The sequence below is a fragment of the Coenobita brevimanus genome, chromosome 97 (assembly GCF_032717465.1).
Source record: "Coenobita brevimanus isolate Jiangsu-jjx chromosome 97, ASM3271746v2, whole genome shotgun sequence".
NCBI classification, from domain to species: domain Eukaryota; kingdom Metazoa; phylum Arthropoda; class Malacostraca; order Decapoda; family Coenobitidae; genus Coenobita; species Coenobita brevimanus.
In genome coordinates this window covers 17,759,969-17,787,548 of record NC_137050.1, presented here as the reverse complement: position 1 = coordinate 17,787,548, position 27,580 = coordinate 17,759,969, and the positions used below count along the sequence as shown (strand labels likewise).

General features: G+C 42.7%; 1 protein-coding gene across 2 annotated transcripts in view; it reads left to right on the top strand.

Moving 5' to 3' along the window:
* Positions 1 to 27,580, top strand: part of LOC145413618 (uncharacterized) — a 142,423-nt gene that overhangs the window by 97,068 nt on the left and 17,775 nt on the right. Inside the window, exons 5-6 of one of the 2 annotated variants that reach the window (XM_080283274.1) lie at positions 10,195 to 10,340; positions 22,593 to 22,682. In XM_080283274.1, the coding sequence (XP_080139400.1) occupies positions 10,195 to 10,340; positions 22,593 to 22,682 (236 nt within the window). Of the gene's footprint in view, positions 1 to 10,194; positions 10,341 to 22,592; positions 23,186 to 27,580 lie in introns of those variants that run through there. The other variant, XM_080283272.1, reaches the window with a different exon arrangement.

The window sequence follows — 27,580 nt, the reverse complement described above, 5'->3', positions numbered from 1 at the left end:
GCAGTAACTGGTGAGGGAGGAGGAAGGAAGGGGTGCAGGGGCCGTGCATAAACACAGCTGTTTGACATTGTGCGCCAGTTTTAAATTGTGGGTGGGAAAAAATTAGGGTTTGGGGGGGATTTTTTTCTTTTTTTGGCAAGTTTTGTGTTCCGAAGGTCCAGGCCCACAATGTCTGGTAAGTGGGGAGTCCAGATAGTGGGCATCCGGATAGTACAGGGATTACTGTATGTTTATATATATACACATATATATATAAACATATATGTATATACAGTCAATCCTCGTAAATCGCGGCAATTTGGGTCTGGACCACTGCCGTAATTTATGAATTCCGTGATTTATGAATAATAACTCTTATGCGAAAAATTAATTTGGGTCTGGACTTTGGCCAACTTGCCCCCACAGCACCCTACCTACACCTGTCTAGGCACCATCAAACACAATCATACAAATTTAGGAATATTCAGTGCATGTATTAAGAGCTCTCACCTTAAGCGTATGACAAAATTGCATAAGTGAATGGAGTGGGGTGGTGTTGGGAAGAACTTAGAACCTCTCAGCACTTGTTCTTCCCAAACTCTTTCACCAGCTTTGAAAACTTCTCTCCCCTCTCTACACGACAAATGAGCTCCAAACGTTGACTGTATGACAACTGCGGCAGCTTCTTGACGCCATAGTGCTTAGAGCGCTTCATTGGGGGGTCGGGAGGGGCCATGGCAGGTAGGAGGTGAGGGGAAGTTGCACAAAAAAGGCAGGTAACTCTCGTACTCCACGGCGACGGTCTGTAGTGTGAGGACTGGTGGGACAAGAACAACAACAACATGGCGGCATTAGTATGCACATATGCCACCAGGGACGCGCGGTGATTGGTTGTTGGGTCGCGATTTTCAGTTTGAATGCCGCGGTTTACGGTTCTTCTCGGAAAAGGCCCACTTGGGTGCCTAGATCTGCGATTTTCGTGATTTGACATTTCCGTGATGACGTGATTTAAGGTTGTCAGCAGTCTGACGGCCACCTAGCCGTGATTTATGAACCTGCAATTTACGAGGATTGAGTGAAGCTTGGACATTGTTGGAAGGACACAAGTCAAGAGTGAGAGCAGCGGAAATGAGTTATTTAAGAGGAGCCTGTGGAGTCACGTGGAGGGACAGGCTGACGAATGAGGATATAAAGGAGCATTGTGGTGTGGATGTGGATGTGATAGGAAGCGTTATGAGGAACACACTGAGGTGGTTTGGCCATGTGGAGAGGATGGAGGGTGAAAGACTGACGAAGAGAGTGTATGTGAGTGAGGTGGAGGGGGGAAGAGGGAGGGGGAGGCCGAGGATGAGATGGAGGGATGGGGTGGAGAGGTATATGAGAGAGGGGGGTGTGAGCTGGGAGCAAGGCAGTGAAATGGCGGGGGACAGGGCGACTTGGAGGCGATTTGTTTGTGGCCACCCCAAACGGGATTGAGGCGTCTGGCAATAGATAGATAGATAGATAGAGTGTATATACAGAGTAAATACATATATATATATATATATATATATATATGTATACATATATATACTGTATATATATTACACCTACCGCAAACTGACTTAGGACCTACACACAGAATTGGTATGGGAGAGTTCTCTGTCTTTGTGTTTCCACCTCTACCAAGTGGATTTTTTGGGCAAGAAGTAACTGGCAACTCCTCTGGTGTTGGCAGGAGGTGGTGAAACACTCAGCACATTAGTGCTTGCCCAGAAGCGAGAGTGGGAGGAGTATATGTTCCCGTCACTCCGAGCTTGCACCTCCCTCTTTTTTCATATGCATTACTGTTTGCCCTGTTATTTTCCTAGAGTTGAGTTGTCATGCCTGGAAAGTACCGCTCAAGGGATGAGAGGGTCCGTACCATAGCATGGAGGCAGGATAATGTCCCTGTCAACACGATTTGCGAACGTACTGAACGCGCAAAGTCGACTTTCATGAAGATTCTTGCTGCAGCGGCCTGCCACCTGCTTTCATACCAGAGCACAAGCATGGCAGTGGAATGATGAGGACAACTTCCAGAGGTACAGATATGCTTCTGAAGAGGGAAGTAATCAAGAATCCTCGACTGACAGCAGTAGAATTGAGGAGAATGCATCCTCAGCTGTTACAAGATGTCTCAATTCGAACTATCCAACACCACTTAAGGAGCTGGGTTTGCCAAACCGCACCACAGCCACGAAACTGCTTGTCACTGACTGCGTGAAGAAGCAGTGCATTCAGTTTGTCAAGAAGTATGCACACTGGACATCGGATTCCATGCCAAAACGCATCCAACTGGTTTTGAAAAACAAGGGAAACATGATTTCATATTAATGAATGGCATTTCATGAACAAACATTGTGATATACAGTGCTCGTCAGAAGTATCGAGCGGCCTGCGTCCCTCCTACGAAACAAACCTTTCAACATTGAAAAAACATGTAAATAATGCATTATATTTACCTTTAATGCTTGGTAGGGTATCCTTTATGCTTCTTCACAGACCTGAGACGTCGTGGAAGTGAAAGGGCGAGGTTCCTCAGGTGCTGGGGGGGTGGTATTTTGGCCCAGGAGTCACGATGGCTGCTTCCAGCTTAGGCAGAGAGCTCACGTCCTTCCCTTGGAGATTCTTCTTTACGAGGTACCAGAGGTTTTCTATCGGGTTGAGGTCTGGGCTATTGCCTGGCCAGTCTTTCATGAAGGAGACCTTGCAGTCACGAAGCCAGTTGGTGACCGATTTGACCTTATGAGCAGGTGCACCATCCTGCTGAAACACTCATGCACCAGTGAGCTCGAAGGACTCAGGTAAATGATCACAAAGAAGCTCCAGGTAAACGTCCTGATTCACTCTGCAGTTCTTGGGAAGCACAACAAGCTTCCTCAAACCTTTCCCAGAGAAACAACCCCGTACCATAAGTGAATCAGGGTGTTTACCTGTGCTCTCCACGTAACAGGGGTCAAGCGGGTCACTACCTTTGCGCCGGTACACGCGCGTTTCTCGATTACAGGTAACACTAAACGTTGCCTCATCAGACCACAACACTGACAACCATTGGTCCTCACCCCAGTTAAGGTACTTGTTAGCAAAGGCAACCCTACGAAGTCGCTGGTAACGTGTAAGAAGAGGCTTTCTCACAGGTCTGTGACTTGTGTAACCAAGTTCATGGACTCTTCGAGACACCGTGTGCACTGAAACCTCATCAAACACATCCGGATTGCTCTCCTTAATTTTCCTTGCACTCGCATGAGGATTAGACTCCACTGCACATTTTAATACATTAACAGACCTCAGGGAAGTTTTCCTGGGCCTACCAGACCGCGTTTCTTTGTAGGAACATCACCACTATTTTCCACTCGAAAACAGGCACACCACCTCCGCACTGTTGATCAAGCCACATGAATCAAATCACTAATTTCCTTCATGGGGTGGCCTGCCTCCTTTAGAGCAATGATCTTTGATATGATTTCACTCGAAAGTTCACTGGTAGGGGCCATAACAAAGTGGTAAAAGCCAAAACACTGCGGGACACTAGGTAAAAAATGGCGCAAGAAGAGAGGGAGGCGTGGCGGAGTTCCTCTCTCTCACGCAGCCTGTAGGCAACTGAGGCGGGAGCCAACCAGCACGCAGTAAGGCCTCAAGCTGCCGTGACGTCATGTTAGCGGCCCAAACATCTGGCTCAATTTTTAGTACCAAAAAAGGGTGATTCTTTTTTCACCAAAAGTATTGCGCGCCTTGACATAGGCGCTCGATACTTCTGACAAGCACTGTACCTGTACTATGATTTCTGTGTTTTTTAATATCTTGTGGGGGGAGGTCCTAAGTCAATTTGCAGTAGCTGCGTATATATATTTATACTGTATATATATGTATATATATATATATATATATATATATATATATATATATATATATATATGTATATATATATACAGTATATATACAGTATATATATATATATATATATATATATATATATACAGCGAGTCCTTGAAATACGAAAACTCGAAGTACGAATTTCGATAGTACGAAAGTGATAAATGTAGGACAAATTCCACAATACGAAAGTATCCATCTCGATGGTACGAAAAACGATACGAGAGGAAATACGAAAAATTCAAAATGGGCGTGCTGCACAGCGCCACACTTGCTTGCAGCGAGAAAATGAACTAATCCCTCTCTGGTAAACACATTTTCACACGCTTCCCAGTTGAGTTACGTCCATCCTCTCCTCTCAGCTTCGCGGTACGTGATGCTGTTTTTCGCTGCTCTTCACCTTTTCATATTTTCACCATGCCTCCCAAGTGCCCTGCATAATCTCCAGCATCCAGGGAACCTGGTGCAAAGAAAAAATATCATCGCACTCTTGTCAGGACTCCATATTTTAAATACAAATCATAACAGAAAGCATGATGGATAGATAGGTAGATAGATAGACAGAGCACCAGACAGGGTGTGGGAACGGGAAATTAGCTTGCAACTCTTTAAGTGAAGGAATGTTGATCGTGCACCGGAAGCAGTACATATACACAGACATACAGTATTCTAGAAGCTTCGACGACAGTGGAGCACACGTGAAACGACCGCTGATACATGAGAATATAGAAATTTGAGCTCAGAAGGAGAATGGCCTTAGAACTGACAGGTAGTAGGGAGAAGGAGGCTAGCAACATGGGCGAGAGGGTGGAAGAGAGAGAGAGAGCGAGACAGGGAGGTAGCTCACGGGACTACTTTATACTTCACTCGTGTGTGAGAGACTTTGTTAATATTTCCAAGACAAATAAAAATAGTCCCATACTAATCTTTACCTCTCCTGTCATTGCATGACAAAAGGGAACAAAGCTTATCTACTTACAAAACTACTCATGTATAACAACCGCTCGTCCACGAGTCTAATATATGTATAACTGATCTACAAAACACACTACAAGAAGCTACAAAGTTCTTGTAAGACTCTCACTCTTGAGAGGAAATTGGAAATAATAAGACGCCACAAGGAGGGACGAGGAGTCTCGGAGATTGGGCGATCATTAGGCCTTGCATCATCTACTGTTGGGACTGTGATGAAGAAAAAGGAAATGTACAAGAAGATGGCCACCTCCTTCTCTTCATCTTCAGTCACCTGCCAAGCCACGAGGACCCGCAGCTTTCACATGGACTTAGCACCATATCAACGACATGAATCTCCAGCTGCAGCACAGGTCTATATTTAACTGTACAGTGTACTAATACTACAGTAATTAGTTGTATGTTTTATTTTTTTGTCTGTACAATAGTATAGTACTGTATACATGTACTGTATATTTCAGTGGGGAAAATCATTCCGATATACAAAATTTCGGATTATGAAAGTTTTTTTTGGTCCCTATCCCTTTCGTTTTTCGAGGACTCACTGTATACTATATATATATACAGTAAACGCTCGATATAATGAACCCCATTATTGCAAACTTTGGATATTGCAACCCTCCATTTCGAGAGCAAACTTCCGCCGGATATAGCGACCTTTGTTCAATGTATGTGGCGGAAGTTCATGTATCAGCTGGCTCCCGTGACTCACCATTGTGGGAGCGCCCACCAGCCCATGTGATGAGTCACATAGGCTAGCTAGCCCACACGCTTCACCCCTTTCCACGCTGGGCCTTTCTCAGTCTTTGTGTAGTACTTGCTCCGTGAGGCTCTCTCTTGCCGTACCTCTCTCGCTTGCGTTACCTCTCATACTATGTGTGACCTTCCTACACTACTGTACCTACCGACGGCAAGAATGGTTTCGAAATTACCTAGCCCTTCGTCCTCAAGCAAGGGGAAGAGGAAGATTCTCCCTCTGGCCGAGAAATATAAAATTATTCAAGAGTATGAGGAAGGGGCAACACGAAGTCAACTCATGAATAAATATGACCTGAAGAAGACAACAGTCCATGACCTCCTCAAGGCAAAGGAGATGAAGACGGCCATGAAAACAGTGGATGCCAGCGAGAAGAGGTGGGAACTCTACTGCACGCAATGACTTCCCTTAGAAAATCTCTACGAGGAAGTGTATAAGTGGTACGCGCAGGAGAGAGCAGAGGGTGTTCCTGTTCGAGGTGTTGATATTCAACAAACGGCGCAGAGGCTTGCTCGTCACCTAGGCCATGAGACTTTCAAGTGCAATGATGGCTGGCTGTGGCGCTTCAGGCAGCGTCAAGGCATTGTGAATAAGGCTATCATGAGTGAGCTTCTAAGGGCCGATGCCAATGCAGTGGACCCCTTCATACACCAGTTTCGTGAGCTGAAGGAGAAGGAGGGCCTCCACGATTTCCAATTTTACAATGCTGACGAAACTGGTCTTTGTTGGAAGTCATTCATTCATTCATTGCCAGACGCCATGTATCCCAAACGGGGTGGCCAAGGGCTTAGAGTTAATTGTTTTACAGGGAGGGGCACTAATCCTCCACCAACCCCACTTGACACTTAGGGATGCCAACAGCATCTGGTGTTCCCAGGCAGTCACCCATCCAAGTACTAACCAGAACGGCCATACCACGTTGAGTACACCGTTTCCCGTCCGATCAGCGAAGTTAAGCAACGTTGTTGGAAGTCGCTCCCCAATAATACGCAGGCCTCCAAGACTATAAGCAGCACTCTGGTGAGGAAGAATGTGAAGGATGGCATATTGGTGTTGGTGTGTGCAAACTCCAACAGGTCCCACTGCATGAAACCAGTCATTGTGGGTAAGAGTAGGAAACGAAGAGCTCTGAAAGATATTATGGACAAGCTTCCTAGGGATTACCACAGCAACCCTTCCCTGGTTTACCCAGGATATTATCACCGACTGGTTTCACAACAGTTTTTACCCCTCCATTTGACAGCACCAGGCCTGGTATGACAATAGTAGAGAAGTTGTAAATGCTGTGCTCCTCCTTGACAATGCCCCAGCTCACCCTTCTACTGTGAAATTTTGTTCCAAGGATGGAAAAATAAAGGGAGTATTTCTACTACCTAACACTACTGCCTTACTTAAGCCAGTGGACCAGGGGGTGATTGACAGTGCCAAGAGGCATTATTGACATATTTACCTGGACCAGTGCTTAGTGGGGACTGAGGATGGGATGAAGGAGGAGGGGTATGTGGACACCAGGAGCAGGAAGACACTGGACAGTTTCAAGAAGGACAGTAACAAGGACGCCATACTGAACTGGGCAGAGGCTTGGAAGAAAGTGCCAGTGACTACTCTCTGCAGTGCATGGTGCAAGCTCCTCAAAACCCCCAAGACTCTAGCCCAGAAGCCTGATTTCGAGGGGTTTAAGCCACCAAAGGCAGCAGAAATGTTGACTGCAGCTGGCCAAGGCTCCATCCCTGCAGAAGAAGTGGAGGGGTGGCTGGACGAGGATGGCGGTCTGCCCGGATACCACCACCAGGCAGAGGAGAGAATCTTCCAGGAAATGACCATGCTTGAACCACCTGTGGAGGTGTGGAGGAGGAAGAGTAGAGGACCCATTGGCCATACCTGTCTGCTGCCATGGATGCAGCAGACACACTCTTGGCCATCACAGACAACATTGGTGGATTTCTGGGGGCAAACTATGAGCTCCTTAGACGGATTAGGCTGGGCCTTATGAGGAGGAATCAGGCCAGGCAAGTCCAGCAGAAAATTTCGGACTTCTTCAAGCCGGTCACCTTGCCTCATGAGAAGAAAAAGCTTACAGTGTCAAAGACCTCAAGTGTGTCTGTTGCTTTGACGTCCTCTGTGAGCCTCACCAGTTAGGGTTCTGGCACCAGCACACCTTCCCCTCTGACACAAGTGACACCAGAGCCACCAGAATTAATATTTGCTGTCGTGTAAAGTGTATATATGGTGTATATAGTACTGTACATAAGTGTAAATATTGTTCCGTAATGTTCAGTTTGTATTATGTGTTAAAGTACTGTAAGTATGATAGTGATCTATCTATCTATATACCTAGGCTGCTTCCCCCAAGGAAAGGGAGGTAGCAATAGTGATACAGTACAAAAATTTCTGGTGTGTACAGTGTGGTGTGCTCTGGTGTATAGGTGTACTGTGTGTTGCCAGCATCTAACCTCTCCAGAATTCCCCCCCCTTCCTCCCTCCTCTTCCTATGGTGACTTCAGCATCACTTCTTGGCATTTCTGGCACTCCCTGGCATGGTAAGTGTACTGTAAGAGTACTACATTATATTGTATTCTTATTATAGGTATTGTATTTATATGTACAACTTCATACAGGATGGAATTTGCATGTATAGCCACATAAATCATTGAATTCTCCATGTGAAACTTCATAGAGTAAGTTTTGGTTGTGGGGTTGTGGTTTTGCACGTAGGACTGAATGACTCCGCGGATATAGCGAACTTGGTTCGGTAATCCCTCGGATAATAATGACCATTGGATATAGCTACCCACCTCTCCCCCCAGTTAGTTTGTTATATCAAGGGTTTACTGTATATATATATATATATATATATATATATATATATATATATATATACAGGTCTCCCTCGTTTTACGTTGTATCGTTTTATGATATTTCGCATTTACGATCCTTCTTCTTTAATACCAAGTGTTCATTTTACGATTGAGCTCCCTCACATTTACGATTGGGCATGTGGAAATCCTGCACTCACAGGCAGATCAGCTGAGAGATGCGTGGCATACCCGCCCCACCCACACAGTTTCCTGCGCTTTTGCCAGTCTCACCCGCGTGCTTGTTCAGCATACAACCTCTATGCATCTGTGTGCATCAGTGCTCATGATATTACTATTTTTCCTGTTCTTCATATTTTGCACCCCTAGTGCCACCACCGTGATGTCTTGTAAACGCCCTGCAACATCTGGTGCTGGTGATATGAAGCCAAAGAAAGCAAGAACGTCCTTAACCCTGGAGTCTAAGCTTAATATTGTGAAGCAGCATGACGCAGGTGAGGGGGCAAACTGCATCGCTCGTTCCATGAGTCTTGCACAGTTGACTGTATCGACTGTTATAAAGCATGCTGTCAACATTAAGAAAGCTGGTGAGACAAGCACGACTCTACAATACATAAAACATCATCATTATTATTGCATATTAGATCACTTGTATGGGTCTTGGGTTCCTTATACACGAGTCCAGGAACGCATCCCTATTTATCCCATTAAACCTTAATTTCGCTTTACGATATTTCGGTTTACAATTGCCGTTCTAGGAACGCATACCAATCGTAAAATAAGGGAGACCTGTATATATACACACACACACACACACACACACACAAAATTGCAGTATTGAACAACTAAGAGCCAAGATGACATAACACATGGTTGTTTTACTCCTACTTTTATACTGAAGATGCCACTTAATTTTTTCCTTACTGTTCACATGCACCAACAGCACCAAAAAATTATTTAGTTGCCCCACAAACTCCCTCCTACACCAAGTATACCCAGTATACTCCATGCAGCTCACAGCTTCTTATGTATATTTATTTTTTTATTTATTCATTCATTTATTTTTGTAAGTTTTAAATTTTGCAGCTCTATTACACATCACAGTTGACATCTTTATTCAGTTCAGATGTAAACACCTTTAACTTTTCTAAACCCCACCCACTGTGTAATCTGTCTTCAGCAATACTTTGCAGTTTCTATGTACATGCTTTACTATACACCTTCTCTGGAATTCTTAACACTTTCCCCTTGCTGCCCCACTTTTCGGACAAAGAACTACAAATTCTCCAGTTTTATGTTTACTTTCCCTGTATCTCACTGCTTTTTTATCTTTTGTGCCAAAAGTTGGCTGTTTTTTCACCACATCTCAACATTTCTCCACTAATTCTGTCATGTAATGTAATGTGTGTAGTTATTTAGAAGTGAAACTAATTTATGCCCAACAAAATCTTGTGTGATATTGAATTTTGTTCTGAATATCTCTTCAATATTTATTATCATCTCCCTTAATTATGGTTTGTGTTAATGAAAGCTCCCATAATTATGAATTGAGTTAATGAAAGCTCACACTTTTTTGTAATAATGGTAGTCTGGTTAAGCAGCAGTGAGTAGCACCAGTATTTTAATGAAAAATTTTAAGATACGGTAAATCTCATTAAGCCTGCCCTAACTCAGTATTAAAGGAAGGCCAGTGAGAATGTTGGGTTTGATTTTTGTATGACACTGTAGTATGGCTGTGGCTCAGTTGAAATTTATACTGTACATTGTTATTTGCAGTGGTGTTGACATTGTGCCTCTGATGGAGAAGCTGGGAGCTGGAGAGAAAATCTTGTCACACTTGCAGAACAGTAATGCTGGTTATTATGCCATTGCATATGCGATGTACAAAATAGCAACACCTGCAAGATATACAGTTACCATTGGTAAGTTCCAGTGTATTGTAATATATTTAATTTTTTTCTCCAGTGTTACTGTTAGGTCTGTAGTGTGTGTGTGTATTCTAGTGCTGTAAATGGGCAAGCAAAAGCCAATTGATATTGGGATCTCTGTCGGAAGGGAAAAATTATCAGACATTCAGAATCATATTGGAACTAGCTGAGTATCAATAAAAAATAAACATGTTTGTTTTACCCATTGACCCTTGACTTGTATAAGTCTTCTAGCACATATTTCTCCACCATTTTAGGTGTAAACTAAGACAGTACTGGTGATTATTCTCCAAAAATATGGTCATATCCCACATCCTATTCACTGTCTTAAATGGTAATATCTAGCTATGTTTCTTTTGCCAGATGCCTTAATCCCATTAGGGGTGGCCACAAACAAATCACCTTCATGTTGCCCTGTCCCCTGCCATTCTGTTGCCCTCCCTCCAGCTCACACCCCTTTCTCTCATATACCTCTCCACTCCATCCCTCCACATCCTTGGCCTCTCCCTCCCTCCCCTCCCCTCCACCTCACTCACATACACTCTCCTCATTAGTCTCTTGCTCTCCATCCTCTCCACATGGCCAAACCACCTCAGTGTATTTCTCCTAATGCTTTCTATCACATCTGCATCCACACCACAGCGCTTCTTCACTTCCTTATTTGTAAATTGTCTTTCCATGTAACTCCACATACTCCTCTCAGATAACTCATATCCACTGCTCTCACTCCAGACTTGTGTCCTTCCAACAAGGTCCAAGCTTCATTTCCATACATTAGAGTTTTTATCACAATACTGTCATGTAACGATTTTTTTTACTTCCATGCTTACTTCCTAATATCTTATCACTGTGTTCAAAGAACAGCAACTCACTCAATGTAGTCCTGCTTTGGGCATCTGCCTTTTCCTCTCCTCCTTTCTTCTTCTGTCATTCTTTCCTTCATGCTTTCCTCTTCCTTCCACCTACGGGTGGCTTTACACTCCCCCTTTTGTCTTTCTTTCCTTCATTCATTCCTCTTCTTTCTGCCTATGAATGACTTTTCACTGAGTGACAAGCCAAATGGCTTCCTGTACATCAGGTGGTAACCAAATAACCAGATTATTGCATCTGGTGGTTTAGTGGGTAATTAAGGTGCTCCAATCAGATTAAGCCTGTGTAGGTTTATATCCAAGGGGTGGTTGGGGTTTATTGCTTTCATAATGCCACTCAGGGATGAGTGAGGCTGGTCACTCTCATCGCAAATGTCAGGACCAGCTTGCTTAGCCCTGGGCTCCTACGCTCCTCATGGGGCGACGTAGGATTGGATGATGGCTGGGTAAATGGATATACCCTTTTCAAGCACTTCTTCCTTCAAACTTCCATCCTTACTTATCACATTACCCAAGTACTTAAATGCACTGACATTTTCCATTTCCTTATCATCCAACCTCACTGTGCATTCAGTGACTTCATTTCTCTCAAGGACCATTACTTTACTTTTCCCTAAATTCACCTTTAGATTCTGTTTCTTACACACTCTTCCAGACTCATTCATCAAGCCTTGTAATTCCCTGTCGTCTTCACATAACATTACAGTATGATCTGCAAACAACAAAACAGGAAGTTTCCAAATGCTTCCCTTTCTCATTAGGGCCACTCCAGCATCCATCGCTTTGTATCTCTTTTATAGCCCCATCCATATACAGATTGAACAGCCATGGGGACATGAAACATCCCAGTTTCAATCCAGTATTTAGTAAGGAATATTTGCTCAGTTCACCATCCACATGCACTGCAACCTTAGCACCTTCATACATACTTTTCACAGTACTCAGCAGCTTTCCATTTACTACATTTATTCTTAATAGTAACCACATTCCTTGTCTATCCACTCTGTCAGGTGCTTTCTCCAAATCCATGAAGGCTGCATGCAACTTCTTTCCGTTCTCTAGAAACTTTTCCAATAAAGACCTAAGGATGAATATCTGATCCACACAACCTCTTCCCTTCCTATAACCTCCCTGTTCACCAACCAATTCCTGTGTTATTTCCCTAACTCTGTCAATATATATCCTACCATATACTTTTCCTATTACACTAAGAAGACAAGTGCCCCCATGATTATCTCACGCTTCATTTTCCCCTTTTCCTTTGTCATCATCATCATCATCATCATCTGGACCTCCTTTCCTACCCTAGGGTGAGGAGTAGCAATGTCCAGACAGCCCAAGTTTGCCCAGTTCAATGGGCCACGCTTCCATTCATTCATTGTTCAAGCCCCCTGAATCCTGGCTCTATCTGATACGCCAGAAACTTTCTCCACATTCTCTAGTTTCACATACATGCATTTGATATAGTCAGTCTGAATGCCGTCACATTTAAAAGGGTTGCCAAATCCCTGATCATCCACTTATTCTCACAACATTCATCCAGCCAGCTCGATCTCTTGTCAGTCCTATAGCCTCACCGACTTCCCATACCTCACTTCCTCACACACTCATCCACCATATCCCTCCACCTTCATGGTTTACCTTGACTCCTCCCTCCTTCATATTTGGCTAGATATACCTTTTTCAGCACTCTGTTGTTAGCCATTCTCTCCACATGACCATACCATCTTAGTACACTCTCTTCGATTCTGATCTCCACAGACGTCCTCAATCTGCATCTTTCACAAATCACATTATTTTGTATCCTGTCCACTTTCTGTACCCCACATAAATTCCTCAGCAATTCCATCTCCATTGCTCTCACTCCTGACTTTCTATTTTCATGCCACACCATAGTCTCACATCCATATGTTCAAGTTGGCACTAATACTCCTTCATGTAAGCCTCACTCAGCTGCAACATTCAAGCCTCTGTTTCTTATCAAGGCCTTCATAGCACCAGTTACCTTCCTTTTTTTTTTTTTTTCGGTCTACTTTCCACTTCCTTTGCACATTTTCCTTTCATTTCTATCACTACTTAGGTATATGAACTCTCTCACCAATTCCAGTCGCTCTCCAGTCATTGTAACATCACACCAGGAGTCATCTCTCTCAGTTACCATCAGCTTACTCTTTTCTACATTTACTCTTAAGGCACGACACTCACAGATGTCAGCAAAACTCTCCACTTGTCTACCAAGCTCTTGTCCGGTATTTGCTAGTAGTACTGCATCATCAGCGTACAGGAAATTTGAGATATTCCAACCATCACCATTCATTACCAGTGCTATCCCTTTCTCCATCGCTCATGTCTTTACAGCCCTTATCACCCCATCCATATATATATTGAACAACCATGGGGACATCACACAACCTCATCACAAACCCACACTGATCGAGAACCATTCACTTAGATGCCCATTTACCCCTACACATGCCCCACTACCATCATAAAAACTCTTGACAGCACCTAGCAGCATGCCATCTACACCCTACATGTGCAAAACCTTCCACAATCCATCTCTGTTTACACTGTTTTATGCTTTCTCCAGGTCCATAAATGCCATAAACACTTAAGAGTCCTTCTCACAGGCCTTCTCCATTATCTGTCTCACTGCAAATATTTAGTCCACACATCCTCTGCCACTCCTAAAGCCACCCTGTTCATGACTCACTAGGACTTCTGATGTCTGTCTTGCTTTCTCTGTAATAATTCATCCATATACCTTCCCTAACACAGTCAATTAACTTAAGCCCCAATAATTCTTGCACTCATTTTGCTTACCTTTGTAGTTGTACAGGGGTACAGTCTCAGCCTTTTTCCACGGTGCTGGCACAGTTTCACTCATCCATGCTTTCTTACATATCTCCAACAAGCACTTAATTCCTATCTCTCCACTACACTTAATCATCTCTGCATACACCTCATCAACCCCAACTGCTTTTCCATTTTTCAGCCGCTTCACAGTGTTCTTCACCTGGGCGAGTGGCATGTTTCCTAGCACTGGTTTCCTACTCTGCAAACCCCCCAAACCAATCATGTGTACAGCAGCTCTGCTCTCTCTGTTCACATTCATCAGGCTTTCAAAATATTCTTTCCATCTGGTCCATTCTTCATCCCCATGGGTTAATAATCTACCACTTACATCCTTGACACTTTCCCATTTCTTTCTGCTCTCACATCTGCGTTTCCAAAACTCTTTCCGGAATAACTTCCTATTTTCAGAGTAGTTTGCATTAATTTTTCTTCCTAGATCATTATTTACCGTTACTTCTATCTTTTTCCGAATCACTAGTCTGCACTTGCTTCTTGCTCTCAGTATATTCAGTTCTTATTTCAATTGAACCCATGTTTTGTAACCACTCTAGCCACTTCTTCGTCTTTTTCTCTACCGCTTTCTTAACCTCTTTATCTCACCATGCCGTACTTTTCTTCCTTGTTGTTACTCTTGCCACATCACACACCACTTTAGCATTCCTAACTAAGCAATCCTTATGTGTATTCCACAGGCTGTTGAGATCCATTTCATTCCAATTCACTGATTCCAGCTCCTCCCCAGCTTTGGCCCTGTATTCATCTGCCATTTCTTTGATCTTCAGTTTCTCGACTTTCAGTTTGTCTCCTTCACTGCTCGTCTCTCTCCTGGTCCACCTCACTCCTCTCAGCTTGATCTTTGCATACCACAATCATATGATGACGATGATGTGGAGTGGAAGCACGACTTGCCCATACCCTGAATGATGTCATAATTCGCTGCATCACTGGCATTGTTGTCATAGGAGGCCATATCACTCACCTTGTGACAGTTGCTGTCCGGACACAACATACTCTCCTATACAACTTCCTGTGATTGTCCGTGCCAAACTGCACACACATTTTACATCACACTTCCTTTTCAAAATTACGAAAAAATTGCATCTGAACACACAGCTTTAGAGTCTCCAGGGGGAGGAACATGAAAGCCCCACCATTTGCCTCTCTTCCGGTGACAGCCAAGAGAGATCCCTGTAATCAGTGTCTGACTCGCTTCTTCATTTCTGCAACCTTTGTGGCCATTAATTTTCTCTGTTCAACACCACTTCTTGTCTTCTAAACAGGGGAGCACGGTAGCTCAGTGGTGGGGTGTCGGGCTCGTAATCGTGAGATTGCGAGTTCGCGCCCCGCCCGGTGGCTGCTGTGCTGGGAGGGGTAGCGCTCTCCTGTAACCCTAGCAGGGCTATATGATCTGATCAGGTCTAGCTCGGGGATTAATCCCTTTTTTTGTCTTCTAAACCTCACCTTCTCTCGTCACAGAGACTCAGCTGTCTGAGGTGACTGATAGCAAACCCTTCTCTGTATCCTCCTACTTTTTCTACCCTCACTTCAAAGCCAAAGGTGGCTGTTGCGTATATGTACACAACAACATATCTTGCTCTTGTGTTCCTAAACTTGAATCTTCTGAATTCTCTGCTCTCTGGCTTCAGCTATCTTGTCATTCTCCAACTGTGCTGTTTACTTATCTCCTTATTCTACTGACTTTGGAGAATCCTTTGGCACTCTTTCTTCTAAGATGGAACACATCCTATTTATTTCTCCTTTCTCAGAAATCTCCATTTTAGGTGACTTCAACGTTGACCACCATCTTTGGCTCTCCTCCCTTTTCACTGATCCATCTGGTGTCTAAACCTACATCTTTTCTCTCCTTGATGACCTAGTGCAGCTTGTACAGCACTCTACCCATATCCCTGACTGCCTTGGAGAAAGTTCCATCATACTTCACCTTTTCCGTACAGCTAATCCTTCTGCTTACACTGTTAATCTTTTCTCTCCATTGGGCTCCTTCGATCACAGCCGTATCACCTTTAACTCTTCTGTCACTCCAGTGAGGCATATGAACCCTCCCAAGAAGCAGTGGCTGTGGCACTTTGAAGCTGCAAATTGGGAGGCCTTCAGGCAGTACTTCTTTGATTTTTCTTGGAATGATCTTTGCTTCCATGGCCAAGAACCTTCTGAGTGTGCCTTGCGCATTATGGAGGTTGTTCTCGCAGGCATGGAAGCTTATACAGTATTCCTTTTTTCATTCTGTGTGTGTGGGGGGGGGGGAACTTGGCTTAACCCCTTAAACGCGGATCATCGCGTTTGCGACGCTCGGCGAAAAGGACATAATGGCGGATCGTCGTGTTTGCGATTCTAGTAAATTTTGAATAACCGCGGGCAAGCAGGCTCCAGCTGGTATTGTCTATCAGTACCACCACCCTCTAGCTACAACTATCATACTTTACCTTTGTACTACTGACCTCAGTTGTTGTTTCAAAGTGACATTATGGCGAGTTCTAGCTCTTCCCAGTCAGTGCAAGCGGCCGACAGGAACGAGAATAAAGTGGCGGACGTAAGGCAGAATAAAAAGCATGCCGTGGTGATCTTTTGGGAAGTAATATGATTGAAAATAATGTAGTATACATGTTTTTAGCTGTGAAAATGGAAATGTTTGTTGAGTGACGGGAAGACCGCCGCCACAGTGCATGTCGGCTGTACGCTTCGTTGATTTTAGCCTTATTTTCAGTGCTTATTGTACAAATACGGAATCCTAACTACCTTTACATTGTAGTATAAAGTTTACTGTGACAGAATGAGGCTGTGGTAGAGGGGAAACCGGGTTGCTGGAGGTGTGAAAGTGAAGATTTGGTTACCCAACTTTGCAAGTCTCCACAAGTCCTTGGGTAGTCCACGAAGGCTCAACACCTGTCTCTGGAGAAAGCTGAATGTAAGTACTATCTGCCATACCAAGTATAATGTTCTAGGGTTAATCTCTGATTTTTGGCGAATATTTTCCTACAGGTACTCAGACCGCGATACAACCCTGCCACTCGGGGGGGAACGACTATACACGGCCGCGTTTAAGGGGTTAATCACACTTGGTCTAATGCCGTCCACAAACAGGAGAAGGCCTACAAAAGGTGTCGGAGTGAACCCGCTCCTGAATCTCCTCTCTCTTATGTTTCTGCCTGTAATCAAACTATGTCTGCGCTTCATTATGCTAAAAATAATTTCATTTGTGCTAAATATTCAGAACTGTCTGGCTCAAATCCTTCCCACTGCCTCTGGCACCAGGCCAAGAATCTTTCTAATAAACATACTTCATCATCCTTCCCTCCTCTTTTTTCTGCCCTGATGGCTCTATAGCCATTCCTTTTACTGATGAAGCAGAACTCTTTGCTCAGGCTCTTCCCTCCAATTTCACCGTAGACAAATTCTGGTGCTGTTCCTCCATCGCTTCCCCTCTCTGACTTCCTTATGGTTGACATTAAAATTTCTTTAATTGATGTGTTTTCTGCCATCACTGGCCTCAGTACTAACAAGGCATAAGGGCCTTATGGGGTCCCTCCTGTTGTCTTCAAGAACTGTGCTTGTGCTTACATCCTGCATAGGTAAACTCTTTGGCCTTTCCTTTTTATTGGAAGTTTGCTCTCACTCAGCCTGTCCCAAAGAAGGGCGACCATTTCGAGCCCTCTAACTATTACCCAGTTGCATTAACATCCTACATGGTAGGTGGTGGCAACCATCATCCACTCATTTGATGTAGTACTGCCTACTTCTTACTTAGCCTGTATCATTGTTTTTCTGTGTCTGCCCTCGTCTCTTCCTGTTTCTCCCATCTTTCCTGTCACTTGTTATTGCTTTTCTTTCCTTTTCAGGTGGCTTTACATTGAGTGACAAGCCTAATGGTTTCCTGTAAGCCAAGAAACCATTTACAATGCTGGATGGTAACCATATGACCGAACCATACGTGTTCCCTACGTGTTAATAAGTGGGTTGATGAAGGGTTAGTGCCCCTCCCTGTAAAACACGTAACTCAAAGTCAAATGGCCACCCCTAATGGGATTATGGCGTCTGGCAATAGGTAGATAGATAGATTAACATCCTGTATTTCTAAAGTTTTTGAATTGATTCTTGACAAAAAATTTTTAAATCAAATTTCCTATCACAGCCTTCTTTTCGATCATCAGTATGGGTTCCACCATGGATGCTCCACTGGTGATCTCATCTTCCTTTCAGACTCCTGGCCATCCTCCTTTCGGGACTTTGGCAAAAGCTTTTTCATTGCACTTGATATCTTAAAGGCTTTCGTTTCAGTCTGGCATATTTGTTTGATTTCCAAACAGCCCTCTTACATATCTATCTTTCTATCATTACCTTCATCTCTAGCTTCCTTTCTAGTCATTCTTTAGCTGCTGTGTAGATGGCCACCATTCTTCTCCCAGAGCTGTCAATAGTGGTGTTCCTTAGGGAACTCTCCCGTCACCAACTCTCCTCCAATGACCTTCTAAGCTGTACATCTAACCCTATCCACTCATATGCTGATAACTTCACCCATCACCTTTCCATCTACTTCTTGCAGCATCCATCTTAGCAGTACTTCTTGCAGCATCCAACTTAGCAGTCACTTCAACAAACATGGGATGAGGCTATGGCACACCTAATGTCTGACTTGGCTTATGTCTCTGATTGGAGTAAAGGTAATCTTGTTTTAAATGCATCAAATACTCAGTTCATACATCTTTTAATCCGTCAGAATCTTCCACAGGAGTATCCCCTAATTTTTAACAATATCCAACTCAGTTCATCATCATCTTTGAACATACGTGGGATTTCATTCTCACAGGATTTTTTTGGAAAGATCATATTACCTCTCATGTAAAATCTGCTTCCGAGAGATTAGGTGCACAAAGCCAACTCCATGCCTTCTGCACCCTTGCATAGTTTTTGACTTTACACAGGAGTTTTATTCACCGCTTTGTAGAGTACAACTCTCATGTATCGGGAGGCTCCTCACATACAGCCCTTCTCAACTGGGTGGAGTCAGGCTTTTTGTCTCTTTAACTGTCCTCCTCTTATCCCTTCCTCAGTGTCTGTCTCTTCACCGCACTGTTAGATCTGTATCTTTTCCATCGCTACTTCAATGGTCACAGCTTCACTGAGCTGTCTGCTAGCATCTCTCCACTACAGCAGGCATGTAACACATGTCTAGCTGCAAACTTTCATCCCTTTTCTTTCCAACTCTCTAATGCAAGTGTTAATCCTTGCTTCCAGTCCTTCATGTAGGCAATAGGCCAACTCTGAAACTGTCTTCCCCTGTCTGTACAAAGTCTGTTTGGAAAGTATACAACCTCTTCCCCCTCCCCCCCACCCCCAACCAGTTGGAGGATAGGGATGGGGTTTTATGTAATGCAGTGCAGGACCTTGGCATGCATGCGTGATTAGTGCCAGCTGCCACGATTGACTCAGTAGCTGGCAGTCAGCCTGTGTTCATGGTCGTGCATCTTATGCTTGATGTGTTCCTGCACTCGTCACAATGGCTGAAAAAGTCGAACACCATTGCTGCATCAAATTTTGCCAGAAACTAGGCGATACCCAAGTTGAAAACATCAGAAAGATCCAGCAAGTTTTGAGGAATGAAGTCATGGGGGTTACCCAAGTAAAGGAGTGGTACAATCGTTTCAAAAATGGCCAAATATCAGTCGAGAGCGATCCATGTCTTGGGAGGCCATCAGCGAGCAGGAGTCTGAAAATGTAAAGAAGGTTTGCAATTTGGTCATGGGAAATCCTTGGTTGGCTGTCAGAGAAATTGCAAATGAAATTGGAACCAGCAGTGGATCAGCACAAAAAATTTTAACTGATGATTTGGGCATGCGAAGAGTTGCCGCCAGATTCATTCCAAATCTCCTTTCATGTGGACAACAAGTTTAAGACATGATGGAGTGTGAAAATCGCAATCCAGACTTTCTGAAGCCTGACATCACTGGAGATGACACTTGGGTGTACGGTTACGGCCCAGAAACCAAAGCACAGTTGTCTTAGTGGAAACGTGCAGGACCACCATGGCCAAATAAGGCATGACAGGTCCTTAGCAGGCTGACATGCATGTTGACAGTTTTTTTTTACTACTGTGGTGTTGTGCATCACAGTTACGCACCAGAAGGTCAGACTGTCAACAAACGTTACTACCTTGACATTATCTTTTGTCTTCGTGATGCAGTTCGGCGGAAGAGACCAGACCTTTGGAAAGCGACAAGTTGGAAGCTGCACCACAACACTGCCCCTGCCCATTCTACTCAACTGATTCAGGAGTTTTTGATTCAGGAGTTTTTGGCTAAGTATGGTACAACATCCCGCAGGTTCGGCAGGCTCCCTACTCACCAGACTTTTGTTATTGGTTATTCCCCAAGCTCAAAACTCCACAGAAGGGTTCCCAGTTTGAGACAAGAGAAGAGATCATGACAAATGCGATGAAGCACCTGCAGGAAATACTGAAAACTAACTTTGAAAAAGGTTTCAGGCAGTGGAAAGAATGCTGGGCTGTGTGTGTAAAGTCAAGGAGCCTACTTTGAATGGGATTAGCATCCTATCACAACAGATTAGCCATATATTTTTCTAGAGCCTAAGGTCAGATACTTTCTGAATAGACCTCATATTTCTTAGTGCCTGTGAATTCCAGTCTTTCAAATGCAGTGTTCTTAGGCATCTTGAAATGAATGGATCTTGAATTTTACTCCCTATTATCTTTTCATTTTTTCTTTTAGGGAACAGTCTTGGTGCATCTAGCCTTTGGTTCCTTCTTCCTTGTAAAAAAAAAAAAAAAAAAAATGTCTTACTTTATTCATCCCATTCATGTCCCTACCTCACTGTTGAGGTACCCTAGTTAATAGGGGTAGAGTAGTTTGTCTGTGACAGTGCCCATACCAGTATATCACTGATTTTGGCCTTTTTTGCAAATGATTAAATGATACTGACACAGTAATTTGATCTGTCATTTTACTGGTTTCATTTATAAAGGCTCCAACAAGATTGCATGCATCGGCCTTGGTTGCCTAATGGCGGCTGTCCATGCTGCTTGATCTCTAGCAGTCTCAGTGTTCAGTCCCTTTACCCTGAGGTTACATTGTATGACCTTATCCCAAGTCTTTTTTGATCTACGTATTGCTGTCTGAATGAGCAGATCAGATGTGGAAAAAGTATTACACTTTTTTTTTTTTTTTTTTTTTTTTTTTTGGGGGGGGGGTATTTTTGTGTAGCTTCCTTGTGTGCACAAATGTTTCTTACCTTCAAAAAGTGTGTAAGCTAATGAAAGAAGTCATATTGCTTAGTATAAGAGGATCAAGGAGACTGATAATGCGAGTGGGGAAGAAGGAGACGGGGGAAAAGCATTATCAGTGGTGTATAAGTATGATCAGTCATGTGTTATATAGAAAATGTTTGTATACATGTACTAAATTATTTTTCTTTTTATTTGGCAAGGAAAGGAGATTTATGTATTTATTTAGTTATTTTTATTTTTTCATCCATCCATCCATCATCTAATCCTGTGTTGCCCCATGAGGAGTGTAGGAGCCCTGGGCCAGGCAAATTGGTCCTGACATTTAAAATGAGAGTGACCAGCCTCCCTCATCCTTGCACGGCATTATGTGAGCAATAAACCCCAACCACTCCTTGGATATACAGTAAACCTGCACAGGCTCAGTCTGATTGGAGTGCCATTATTACCCACTAAACCATCAGGTGCCAGAATTTGGTTGTATGGTTACCATCCCGCATAATTAATAGTGTCCTGGGTTACAGGAAACCGTTTGGCTTGTCACTCAGTGTAGAGACCATAAGGCAGCACTACAGTGAATGAGTGGATGATGGGAGCCCCCATCTACCATTTATTTTTATTGTTTATTAGTATTTTTTAAGGGAAAATGATAGAGGGGAGCAGTATGGGGAAATAGCTCTAGGAGAATAAGATAAATGATATCTTCTGTTGCTGTTGTTGTTTTGGTTGTTGTTGTTGTTGTAGCTTGAGTCTTGACCTGTCTGGCAGTCCAGACTTGTCAACCACAGGTGAGCTGTACAGTACATACATCCTGCTAGGATCCAGCACCCTGTTATGATTGACAGTGTCTTATCAGGATTGGACCACTGTCCTTCCCACTGTGAGGTGCAGGGAAATATGAGGTTTGGCTCTAAGGGAGACAACACAGCTGCTCCACCCAGGATGTGTAATGCCACCATGTGCAGGCTCCTTGTAACTTGACAAAAACTTTTGACTAATGTGTGGCGTCCATTTGTGATTACATAACTGGATCAAAAGCACGCTTTGTAGTTCTCTGTGCTTTACAAACAAGTTTGAGACACTCCATGACATTGATATCCTCCTTACATCAGTAATGCTTTCTAGTTTTTGTTGTACAATTGATTTGCTTTTGTACTCATTATCCTGTTTGGACAATCATTCATACTTTCTATTCCATAATACAGTAATATAAAATTGTTCCTTGTGTATTTTTGCCTTACAAGCACAGTTATTCTCCTGTTGCAGGTGGAACTACAATATCCATCAACTACCTGAAGAAACGTGGCTATATTAAACCTGTGCCATCAGCAGAGCAGCTCAAGGAGATGTATGAAGGTAAACGTGAAGAATTAATGGAGAGGAAAGATGAGATAGTGGAGAAGTACCATGAGAAAAAGGGAGAAATAGTAGAGAGATATCAGGAGAAAAAAGAAGAAATGTTAGATAGATATCAGGAAAAGAAGGAGGAAATGGTAGAGAGGTATCAAGAGAAAAGGGTTGAATTGAGGGATAAAGTTGCTGAGAAAAGGGGCGAGTTTAGGGAGAAAGTGGAGGAAGGGAGGGAGAAATTAGATCAGGTAAGAGGTAGCTTGCGCAAACGGAGGTGAGGCAGCCTTTGCCACAGTGTTTCTCAGCCTAATGTATTTTCTAGGGAGTTAATTATATATCCAGTCAGAGCCATGTGAATAAATATTGTTGGTGCTGTTCCTCTGCCATGGAGCCTTTGAAGTTGTGTTTACTGTAATTTATGTATACCAGATAATTATGCTGGAGTGAGTGGTGTGACAGGACGTGTATGTGAGAATGTTCCCAAATTTGCTAAATAAATTGTTGCATTAATCCAGGTTTATAATTTAAATGCACTTTGTACAGCAAAGCATTACTGTATTATAGTCAGGCTTGCTTTTACTTAGTCTTTTTGGGTGAACAGGTATCCCTTGTTACAGTATAGAGATGTGGTCAGCTGAATATCTGATTGCATCATTTTTGCACCATTCTTTTCTTAGTGATACATTGTTGCTTGAGAAGTGTTTCATGTGTTTTGTGCTTTTTTTTTTTTACATCTTTTTAATATCTGGCAAGAAGAATGAATCCCTTACTATACTTATTTTTCCATATTCTAGGACATCAGTGTTTTGTAGGTTGTATTGCACAGGATTCCTTTGTAATTATATATGTATCCCCTTGTCTGTAATGGACTAATTGGAGGGAAGCCTGATCTGATGTACAGTAGTTGGTAGTCCATTTTATCCAATGGTTCCCCCACCTGGTGGTGGGATTTCAAGCACGTTTCAAAATAAATGAGTACAATAGCATATTCTAGTACAGTACTAAAAATTAAAACAATACCCATTTTACACTAACATGATCCATAATTTTGCACTTTTGCAGCTTATTTAACATTTTTTGTCATAGCTCTCTTCGTTGTCTAGTACAGTATTACTATCTATCTATCTACCTATTGCCAGACACCTCAATCCCATTCAGGGTGGCCACAAACAAATCTCCTCCATGTCACCCTGTCCCCCACCATTTCACTGCCCTGCTCCCATCTCACACCTCCCTCTCTCATATACCTCTCCACCCCATCCCTCCATCTCATCCTCAGCTTCTCCCTCCCTCTCCCCCCCCCTCCACCTCACTCACATACACTCTCTTCGTCAGTCTTTCACCCTCCATCCTCTCCACATGGCCAAACAATATTACTATAATCTGTTATTATAACTCAGCAGTCATGATGGGGAGAGGGCAACTTCGGGCCTTTTTGGAGTAAAAAGGGTAGGAAACACATGTATCGTGACCCAGTGCATCCTGTTTAGTGGACATTATTCGTTATAGTCAGCGGAAATTCAATGGCCATCGTAGTGTCTGTTACATCCGGTATCCAGTCTACAGTACAATGTTGAGCTGTTAAAGGGAGGGTCTGCTGTACTGGTAAGTATTTTTCATCCAGCTTGGCCTTATACTTCATCATCCATTCTGTGAAGTACAGCAGTCTGTCTACTTGCTACTCATTTTCACATGTCACCACTTTGATGCTGATTCCCACTATCGTGCTGAACTAATTCTAGGACAGTCTTTTTCAGGTCTGGTGTGATGACCTTTGAAATGTGTTTTGAAAGATCAGTTGTCTGTTTTAACAAAAACAATCAAACTATTCCCAGCCCCAGGCTGAGATGAAAATTGCTCCCTTTCAAACAGCAGATAATTTTTCTAACTATCTGTCCACCACTTCTCAGGTTGAACTTTTCAAAATTGCTCTTTTTGATCTAGATTTTGTGAAATACAATGTGGTATAAACAGTCATCTTATGATTGGGGTTTCAGGAGCACATCCTAGTCATAGAGTGAGGGATACCTGTATGTTCTGCCCCCCCCCCTTTTTTTTTTTTTAAGAAACTTGAGGATTGGGTCAAGTCCCATTTAACTAGAAGTTTGAACTTAATATGAGAAATTAAAGTGTTTTTTGTACTTGATTGAGCTAGGCACCTTGACACTGCAGTGTCAGTCAGTGTAATGGATGATACTGTATTTGTTTGCCAGTTAGCTGGCATTTGATGTGAATGTTGATTGTGTAAGCCATAATTCATGTTGAGTACATCAGAAAGTCTCCTTATATACTATTCTGTTATGTATAGCAAGGGGAGAAAGCACTGTTCAGTTTAATTTCATAGCCATATCTAGCCAAGGCTTGTCGGTTATGTGTCATTTCCCTGTTTACTAATCCAGAGTTTATAACCAGTTGTTCTCCGATATCTGTAGGAGGTATATTACAAACTTGCCCATGTATGGCATAAGTGAATACTTAATACTTAGTGCCCCCTTAAATGGCCTCTGCAACGATTGCTTGAAAATGCTTTGCAGTGCCCCAGGATGTCATCGGATGATAGAATCTGCCTGTCTTTTGAGATGGTTTATTGATGCAGATCTGCACATGGTCAGTGTGCAGATATGAAGGGCTAACTTTGATTTGAAGGCAAAATCAGCAATTGTAGGAAGTATTTGTACCTGTTTGAATGTGAAAGTTATTCATTTTTAAAGAATGAAATGGTACAGAATATAGATACATGTATTGATTTTGAAAGTTCTTAGTGCATTTTTAAAAAATGAACATTCACTGCTGCTTTCCTTTTCTTTTCTTTTTTTTTTTTGAGTTCATATTAATTAGGTGAAAATATATTTTAGGTGTACTGTATCTTTTACTTGTAAGAGCCCACACTTTTATATTGAAAGAAGAGATAAATTATTGTTATGCTGCAGTGTTTGGTGATTTTACATGAGGGTTGCATAGTGGTAGGCAGTGGTGACCATCATCCACTCACTTGATATAGGGCCATGCTGTATCTTCCTTCTTCTTCTTCTTCTTTTTTTTTTTTTTTCCTGTCACTCTTTATTACTCTTCTTTTCACTTAAGGTGGCACTACACTGAGTGACAAGCCTAATGGTTTCCTGTAACCCAGGAAACCATGAACAACATTGGGTGTTAGTCATGTAACCAAATAATGGGGCATAGGGAGCCTACTGTGGTATATGGAGACGTAATTGTGGCACCCCTCCAGGAACACCTTCACACTCTAGCTCATGACGCACTGTGGCGAGTCATTATCTGTTGCAAGGGAACATTGATTTACTGCACGGGACAGCCCTGCAGGGGCAGTTGCTTGCCTGTGGTTGATGGGTCTGCTTGGTTAGACAGACCTGGGCTGCAGAACAAGTGGGGTTTACTCAGATTGAGTACAGTGGTTTCATGCCTTGCTCCAGAGTTTACTGAATACCATCATGGTTAAGTATTAAAAGAAGAAATTAAACATTTAAATGTGTCAATCTCAAACTTAATTTTTATTTTATTTACTGTTATTGGAAAGGACATGCATGAAAATACTGTAGCTCATACAGTATTTGGAATAAATTAAGTTTAACTCATTTGTTGCTGAGTACTTCATAATGTTCCATCTCTGCCTCACCACGATGTCATGAATTATCAAGCCTTTGGATTTTTACTTATTTAATTCACTCAGCTTAAATCCACTTTCATCTTAAATTCAGTCTCATCTTAAATGTCAGGACAAATTTGCCTAGCCCCTGGTTCCTATGCTGCTTATGGAGCAACATAGGATTGGATGATGGATGGATGGTTCAGAATTACTCATTAGGGTCAGTTGCATCTGGTTTCAATCATAGAAAACCTATTATCCACCCTTGTGGGTTGTCATAAAACTATTATAGCCAACGGGCATGTGGATTGATGTGTTGGGGTTGTACATGTAGTCTTTAGATTTTTTTTTTTTTTTAAATACTTGCTCAGACATGATGAATAGTATAAAGAATAGAAGATCAAATTAAAAAAATAAATGATGTATATAATAATATGTTTCACAGGTGATTTTCATTACTATGTGGTATTTTTCTTTTATTTCCAAATTTACCAAAGTTACACAGATATTCAGCCATTCTGATGCCAGAATTATTCCTTTCAGTATCAGAGGCATTATATAAAAAATAAATATGCTAACATTCTGTAGAAGAATAATTCAGATATGTCTATCAAAAGAGCTATAATAAAAAAAAGAACATTGATGCATAGAAAATTGAGAAAAGTGTGTTGCCACTTTCAGTGGTAGCAGAGTACAGTCACTACTTGTTTTACGTTGATTCGGTGTACGATAATTCGCTGCAACGACAAAGAAAAGTTCCACCCCAAAATCTGATTTGCAATGAATTTTCCGCTATAACGATATTGCCCTCGGAAAATTTCGTACAAAGCGCCAGGCACACGCAAGGTAACAGTCGCTTGTCTCAGGCAAGATGGCGGACCCAGCATGCAGAGCATTGTTTTGATTCAGTTGCAGTCCCGCCACCCCATCAAAGCCCTTTTCCACTCATTCACATGTGCCCCCCTGCCATCGTCACTTCTCAGCCAAGCATCGTGCTACAGTAGGCCTATACATTGTGCAGCACCAGGCCAACGTTATGCAAGTGTGATTGTTGTGTTGTTGCAATGATTTACTGTGCGTGAGTAATGCTGCCTGTATTGGTATGATAGTGTTTGTTTTGGTCTTGGAGACAACATGGACCGACAAAGGAAGTGATTAAGGTGGGTTGTCATTTTTGTTTCAGTCTTGGATAGGTGACTTTGGGAAGCTGAGTTGACGTAACCCCCCTTTTATAATGTGTTTCAATCTCCCGATTTACGATAAAATCGTTATACGTTAAGGTATGACCTAATGTAACCCC